At 50.7% G+C, this 7749-nt stretch overlaps 1 protein-coding gene across 1 annotated transcript; it reads right to left on the reverse strand.

Annotated features, from left to right (window-relative positions):
- Nucleotides 1–305: 305 nt before the first annotated feature.
- LOC138686678 (C-C motif chemokine 4 homolog) lies at nt 306–1731 on the reverse strand. The gene is made up of 3 exons (XM_069790749.1): nt 1564–1731; nt 1170–1284; nt 306–651 (listed from the first exon to the last, which is right to left on the reverse strand). Exons 1-3 carry the CDS (start codon nt 1634–1636, stop codon nt 552–554), a joined length of 288 nt encoding a protein of 95 aa, XP_069646850.1. The 5' UTR covers nt 1637–1731; the 3' UTR covers nt 306–551.
- Between the last annotated feature and the right edge of the window lie 6018 nt (nt 1732–7749).

Raw genomic sequence — 7749 nt, forward strand, 5'->3', positions numbered from 1 at the left:
TGGCGATACCCGCGCCTTACCACACCGCAGCCCGTGCCAAAACATCCCCCTTGACACCCATCCACTGCAGAGAGCCACAAGCTTGGGCATCGACCGGGGCAGGGCTCAAGCACAGCCTGGTAGGCAAGGGGTAGGAGCCCTGCCGGGAGTGGGCAGGATGAGCACCACTTCACTGTGCTGGGGGGCAGCTGGGAGCCGCCCCGCCACCCTGCAGACCCATCTAGTGCCAGCCTGGACCCCCTCCCAGCCATCACTGCCCACCACAGCCTCCGTGAAGCAAACCAAGAGCCAGTGGGAGAAGCTGCAAGTTTTGCCCCTTTTTATTACACAAAATAACTTCAACACAATCAGTACAAATTAGAATGAAAAGTTTCAATGAAAATGCCAAATAAATTAAAAATACCTCTGCATAAACTTAAATAAAAGAGCTAAACACTGTATTAAATAGTCTGCCAAATTCACAGGCAATAAGAAAAAAAGGGACGTGTCTCGGAGGTGTCCATAAGAGAAGGTCCTCACAGAGGTGATGCTTGGAGGGAGCAAGGCGTTGCTCATCCACTGCCTGCCTTGTCGTTTTGGTGATTCACTATGTCCTGGACCCACTTATCATCAGGTTTGCCACAGACTTTCTTGCCTGCAATTGTGGTAAATCTGCAGAAGAAAATCCAGTTGAGAGGAGAGGAGAGGAGAGGAGAGGAGAGGAGAGGAGAGGAGAGGAGAGGAGAGGAGAGGAGAGGAGAGGAGAGGAGAGGACCACCTGCTCCTTGCCACTGGTGACCCCACCAAACCACACACCTCTATAGCTGCAGAACAGCCCCAGGGAAATACAGGATGGGGGCTTGGCTTAATGTCATTACAGATGTCTTGTTCTCTGCTATGTAAGCCACTTTGCCCACTCCAGCTGGGACACCATCCTGCCTGAGTCCTGCTATCTTGGGATAAGAGGGGTGACCAGCAGAAGCTCTTTGGCTCAGATCTAGCAGTGAGGTCCACAAACTGGCTGCCTGGAATATGGGATTGGCCTCTGAGATGCTTCCAGGCTGTTCTCCTAACACAGGAGAACCCAACTTGGTGTTTTCCCTTGCCAGGATGGGGTGTGATGTGGGTTTCCTGGCACTGCCACTATTCAGTGGAGCAGGGCCCCCCAGGATTTGGGCAGATCTACTCACATCACAGCTGGCTGGAAGCAGTGGCTGGCTGTGTGCTCATACATCACCACACGGCTCGAGGGAAACGCTTTGGTGCTGTATTGGATGCAGCAGGGACCAGACATGTTGACAGACCCTGGAAGAGAAGTAAAGTTTTCTGATTAAACCAGACCAGGAAAAGGACCAGTGGGGAGAAGCAGGGTCAGAAGATCAGAAGGTCCCCACTGAGGAGGTGCTGCTCCCACCATGGGCTCCCACCACAACCATCCTTCCCTCAGGAAGCCAAGGAGTAGCAAGACATGCCTCTCCTTTCCCACAGCAGATGCTTGGAAGGGAGAGCTGCCAAGCATCACTAGACCTTATACAGCAGAAAGAAAGAGGAGAGAGCTCCTCAGAGAAGAGAAATTGGACTTACTTGGAGAAGAGGAGACCTGGTAGCAGAGAACAGCCATGAGAAGTACAGCAAGGGCAGCTGTGGAAGTCTTCATGCTCCTGTTGGGTGGAGATAAATTCTAGGAGTCAGGCTAGACTGCTGCAGAGTGCCCCTTGTTGTGCCTGATGTGGGATCCCTGGGTTCAGCCCACTTTATAGAGGGAGACAGCAAGTGAGGACGGAAACATGCCGGAAACATTGCTGAAAGACATGACACAATGGAAGAAGTGCTGTGTCAGGGGTGCCACACCGTCCCACAGAGGGAAGTGCCTGGAGCCCCGAGGAGAGCAGTGCCCTGACGTGGCATGTTATATAATGATATGATACCGTGAAATGATAGAGAACAGGATGACCTCTTTTTTCCTTTCCCCTGAGCAAAGGACGTTGTAGAGAACCTAGACGTAATGATTCAGAAGATTAGTAGATGGACCTCTTGCCTAGAAGTCACTTGATGGCAATGGATGGAGAATGACCATGGCTGCCACGCACTCATGTTTCCTAGAATATCTGTATCACAAACTGAGGACAATTCACTTCTCCCATAGCGACTGGAGCAGGGAGAGTCCATGAGTTAGGCAGCCCTCCCTGGCTGCCCGCCCAGCGAGTTGGCGAGGCACACAACAGCCATGCCCTGCCCCACTGGTAGCACTGCCCCAAGGAGATGGGGGCTTTCTCTGTGGGACCCAGAAGGCCATCAGTATGTAAGCGTGCAGAACAGAGGGTAGAGCATGGTGCCATCCCAGGTCTGGGCTCCTCTTCTGTCCTTGACCATCACTTGCAGCAAGTCATTAGGAAACTGGTTCTGTCACTACATTGCTATTTCACAAACACCAGTGACAGCTAAAATAGCACTACTTTATCCATGGACATGAGAATCAGCCATTAACGTTTACAAAGAGCTTTAGAAGCTCATGACTGTGTTGGCACAGCAGAGTTGGTTTAGATGATTATTTGGTTCCAGCCGTGTAGAATTGACACCCTCCTGACATTGCTGTCATTGTCCCAGCAGCCACAGACACATACAGAGGAGATTTGCTGGTTTAGTTCATATTGTTTGGGACAGAAATGGTGTCACTGTGCTGGCAGAGAAACTCCTGTTGGAAATGCTACATCCCTACAGAATGGCTCTGCTAACTTCCAGGCAAAGGCTTGTGGATGAAACCTCAGGAGAGCAAAGGAAGACTGAGGTCTTTGTGGTGCTAATGAATGCATCCAGGTGCTGGACAACCACAGCTGCAGTGGGAAAGCCACACGAGCAGGCTGCCTTTCATGATGGTCCAGTGAAGAAAGGGATCTAGCTCCTCTACAGAGGAGGATGATTACAAAAAAAAGACACTACTGCCCAAAGTGGTGGCCTTGTAGGAACCCAAAGGAGGAACTAGAAGGGAAATGAGGAGATTTCCTCTACCTGCTGAAGGAGAGCTGATACCAGGCCTGGGGCTCCTAAGTGCTCCAGGGCATGACGCAGACCATCACCACATCTCAGTAGACTGAACTCTTTGAAAAAGTGAGCCAGACTTGTTAGAAAGTATGGGCTAGGTGGCATTGCAGGATTTGTTTTACACAGAGCCTTTTGTTTTAGTAAAAAACTGTTACTAAGTATGAGCAAAACTGAGCCAGGGTGAGACCACACATGGGTGCCTTGCTGCTATGGAGGCAGGGAGCCTCTACAAGCATGGAGGGCAGGCAGCCGGGGAGGGTCTGCCTGCAGAGCCCTGGGACCCCAGGGCACATGCTGCCAGTGGGGCTTTTGGAAAGACACTTCCTTAGCAGGGACAGGCATCTCCCATCACACAGCAAGAATGCAGCCCCCATTCAGCCCACAACCCATGGTTCCTCTGCAGCCAGTGTAGCTTAGTCCTCAGCTTTGCCCTTCCAGCAGTGAGGGCACTGGCATATCCATTTACTTCTCTCCATCTCTCTTTCCCCATTGACGGGATTGCTGCCATCCCAGATCATGCTGAGGGGTTAAACTCCCAGAGTGAGAGCGAATCAAGACAGCACAAATCAAGGCTGAGGCTTTACTCTCCTGTGGCAGAGAAGGACTCATGGCACCCAGCTCTGAACAGCTGAGGATCTCAGAATTCATCTGGGATCCTGCCTACTCTATAACCCCTCTTGTCCTGTGCTCCAGAGCCCACTCAGATGCTAAAATGAAACCTTGCACCTCCAGGGGCATGAGGTCCCACCACCAATGTCCTGGGCTGAATCCACTCACCCCCACACTGCACAGAGTAGGGCTGGTAAGATGTCAGCCTGCTGCTGGTCCATCCCTTTAGCTGTCAGGAGTTGCTCATCTTGCCTGAAGTATCTAACTTAATCTAGCAGGGAGCCTTAGGAAAGCAGCTGTCCTGGGGAGCTGCCAGGAAAGGGCCAGGCAGGCTGCAGGCACCCTGCATGAGATGTTAGCACTGGCAGCAGCACGGCCAACCTGGAAGGAAGGTGTGTGCCAAGCCACGATCCCAAATCCACAACACCTCTGCACTCCCTCTGCCTCCCTGTTCCAGCTCTTCCTGCAACGTGTCCATCTGTGCTCCTAGGACATCTGAGGCAGAGAATTAGCAGCTCCCCTCCATCCCCATGCCCAATTCAGCCATGCTGCACCTCCAGCCTAGCCAAAGTGACTCCCCTCACCCTGCTTCCATGCCTCCCCCACCTCTGGGAGCTCTTGGCACCCTTTTTACCCAGTTGCTGCTCAGGGTTGCTGGGGAAGGGGGAGGTGAAGCTGGGCTCCTGGGCAGGGAGAGGGTGTATGGGCAGCAGCTGCCTGGACCGTGCAGGCCCCCTTGCACATCTCTGTCCCCATGGGGCTGGCCATGCATCACTGACGGATGTGCTGCCTGAGACAAGAGACATGACAGCTTGACATATCCAAGATAACAGGCCAAGACTGACACCCCTGCCTGAGGCAACAGACGGCAGATTGAGGCTGAGGGTGCTAGAAACAGGCTTGGAGACAGATCTGACCGAGTGGCAGACTGGGAAACCACATGGAGAGATGAGACTGAGATCAGACTGAGATGAGATGAGATGATCATGATGCATTGATGACCTGCTAACCTAGGTGCCACCAACGCCTACCACTTTCATCCCTGCCTCCTGCCATTTCTACAAGTGCGTTCAGACCCAACATTTGCACACATTCCCTGTTCAGACCAATCTTAACTTTCCTGTTACACATCTCCACACAGGGACTAGAATAAAACTGAGAGGAGGAGAACAGACTGGGGAGTGAGCTGGAGACATCCTCGCTGATGCAGCTCACACCAACACAGCCCAGCTTGGAGCTGCTTTTAGCTGAATGTTCTGGATGTTCTTGCAATATTCAAATATGGATTTGATGGAAATGTCAAGATTCATTTTGAAAAATCAATATTGTCTATCAGGAATATAAATGTGCCTAGACATTTTCAATGAATTCTCTCTCCTTTCAGACATACCGGGCTGTGTTTCCTGCTTCCATTCATTGCAAAAGGAATTCTTGGAGGTTTTGACACCTCTGTTATTCCCCCTATTCACTGTTTTCCTCAACTCTGTTCCTTCCTTGAAGGAAGATTTCATATTTCAGTCTTGACTGCTCCTTCCTGCCAAGACAAATAATGCAAATCTCTAAATATTTTGATTTCTAAAACCTCCTCCATATCATACATCCTAAATAGTATTTATTTTTGGAGTCTGTAAAACCTCTGCCTTATGGTGTGTTTCAGCCTTTGATAGAAACCACACATGGTATCTTTGGATCCATCACCAGAACAGATTTGGCATGCAGTAGGAAGTCTTTTCTTAGCCCTGAAGGCAGCCTACTCCACCACACTAACTCGTAGGTTGGAGTCATATCTGGGGGATCACATTATCACAGTGCTCCTGGGAGCTGCCAGATCGCTAATGTGGGAAACTGGTTTTAACTGGGAGCAAATCAGCTGGAAACAGAACGAGAATGACTGGGGGAAGTCAGCAATCACAGGGTGGTACGGCTTCAAGAAAGACAAGCAAGATCTCAGATGTGACGAGGTATTTTTCAAGAGGGATCGAGACTTTCCAGCATGAGAATTGAAGTCTGCAAAATGACGAGTGGCCTAGAAAAAGGGACAAATAGCGATTATTCATTGTCTCTCCCAGAGAAAGAACCATAAACCATCAAAAGAAGCTGGCAAGAGACAGGTTCAAAATGAACAGAAGGATGCAGTTCTTCAAACGAGGAGCTACTTGCCAAGGGACGTGGCGATCACAAGGAAATTTCCATGTGTCTGAGTCAGGGCTTTGATTTCAAAGCAGTAAGCTCAAGAAGATTTGTGGAGGCTGGGAGTGCACTCAAGGGAGGCAGCACAAGTATTTGCCTTTCTCTTCAAGGGGTCTGCTGTGGCCACATCTGGAGATATTAACACTAGACTAGATGGACCCTTAGTCTACATCATCTGGGACTGTGCTGTAAGGTCTATAGAGTAGCTTGTGAATTGCACTGAAATCCCAGGACTGAAATTTATATATCAGGATATGCCTCCAGATGAATAATATTTTTGGTAAATGTTAGCAGAAAGACACCAACAGTTTCTAAGCACACAGCAAGGCAGAAATACATTGCTGCAGTTTGCACAATTTTCCAAGACAAATTTGGGGCACCTAGAAAAGCCTCACTTTTGGACCAAGAGCCTGAAGAGTGGGAGGTGGTCGGCTGCCGTGTCAGGATGTGGCCCATACAGAAATTTGGTAGTACTTCCAACGAGAGATGCAGGCTGCCTTTGCCAAATTACAGCCATGCATATAAACCTTTGTTTCACTGAAGATGCTCTCAGCACTGAGCACCAACCTGCCTGGAGCTGAGCAGGGTGTGCTCAGCAGCTATAGCACTGCCTGACTGTTTTAGCTATGGCAGCTGAGGTTCTGAGAAACTAAGAGAAAAATATTTGGGCGTTAGCTTTGAGACACGCAGGATCTGACATTTCTGAGCACTTGGCATTATGTGGTACTTTGTACTTGCAAAGTCTGCCTCCTGTTGTCTTCAGCTGGAGATACCTGTGACGTCTGCAAGTCTGACGGCAGGATTTCAGGAATCTAGAAAACAAAGACAATGCTCCACAAGAGCACTAGTGAATGTTGGGTTATGCAGCAAGCACAGGGGTCCTACACACAACCCTGCACACCCCAAGTCATACACAGAAAACCTTTTCTCAGTGATCACCTTCTGGCAGCCAAAGGCTGCCTCATAACCTCATAACAAAGAAGCAAAGCAAACTTGCCATGTCCCACCTTAGGAGAGACCAGCCTTTCCCACCACCTGCTCCTGGCACAAGCTGCCAGTGCAAGGTGGTCATCCCCAGTGTTGTGTGTTGGGCTCAGTGCAATGCTCCAGTTGGACGTGCTGCCCATGCAATGGGGAAGCTCTCCAGCAGATGGCAAACACTTCCCACCTCCAGGCCCTGCTCCAGAGCAAGTTTTTCACCTAGGTAGCCACCCTTCAGAACTGCAGCCCAAGGTTGGGTTCGGGTCCTCTCCTGTAGATCCATGCCAGCCTTGCTTTTGAATTCTTGGACAAGAAGAGGTAGTTGCTTTAGTGCAGAGGACACACCTGGTGATGTTTTGGGGTTACATCCTTCCTTGTAAAAGCTGGGCAAGCAAACTTTGCCCAGGACAGAGGTGAGGGCCCCATTGACCCTCACGCTCCTCAGCTAAGCAGTCCTCTCCAAGACCTTCTCCCTGTCCCCTTTCAAGCGGCTGCTCTGCCTCAGCCATTCTCCCGGGTGGGAGCTCGCCCTCTTGCATGAGGACTGTCCCTTCCTTTTGCCACTCACTGCCCCATGTACCAGCCCAGGGGCTCTTTGACAGCATGAGGAGACAAGGACTCAGCAGCAGCATCTGGTTTGCCCAAAGCACTCAAAAAATGGGATCAAAAGATGAACACACACACACGGCCACCACCACCAGGCTCCTTCTGGTGCACTGTGCTGCCCCAAGTGCTCTTTGCTCTACCAGGGACCCTCCTGCTGTGTCTGGACCACCACCCTGCACCGAAGACCCTGTCCTCTCCCTGCAACAGGTGGGCACTTTGGCTCATAAGATGTTTTTGTCCCAGGGTCTGAGCAAATAGCCCTGTCGGCAGGGCAGGGTTGTGTTTGTAGTTGCAGGATTGCATTTGTGGAAGGCTTGTCACGGCCACTGCCCTCCCCACTGC

Source organism: Haliaeetus albicilla, chromosome 9 (genome assembly GCF_947461875.1).
Source record: "Haliaeetus albicilla chromosome 9, bHalAlb1.1, whole genome shotgun sequence".
In the NCBI taxonomy this organism is placed as follows: Eukaryota; Metazoa; Chordata; class Aves; order Accipitriformes; family Accipitridae; genus Haliaeetus; species Haliaeetus albicilla.

Bases quoted from the DNA above. Each gene is read 5' to 3' on its own strand.
- LOC138686678 (XM_069790749.1), bottom strand. From the start codon at position 1,636: ATGAAGACTTCCACAGCTGCCCTTGCTGTACTTCTCATGGCTGTTCTC. The intron at 1,285-1,563 runs GTAAGTCCAATT...CTTCTCTTCCAG, and splicing joins CCAGGTCTCCTCTTCTCCAA to GGTCTGTCAACATGTCTGGT. The intron at 652-1,169 runs GTGAGTAGATCT...TTTCTTCTGCAG, and splicing joins TGCTTCCAGCCAGCTGTGAT to ATTTACCACAATTGCAGGCA.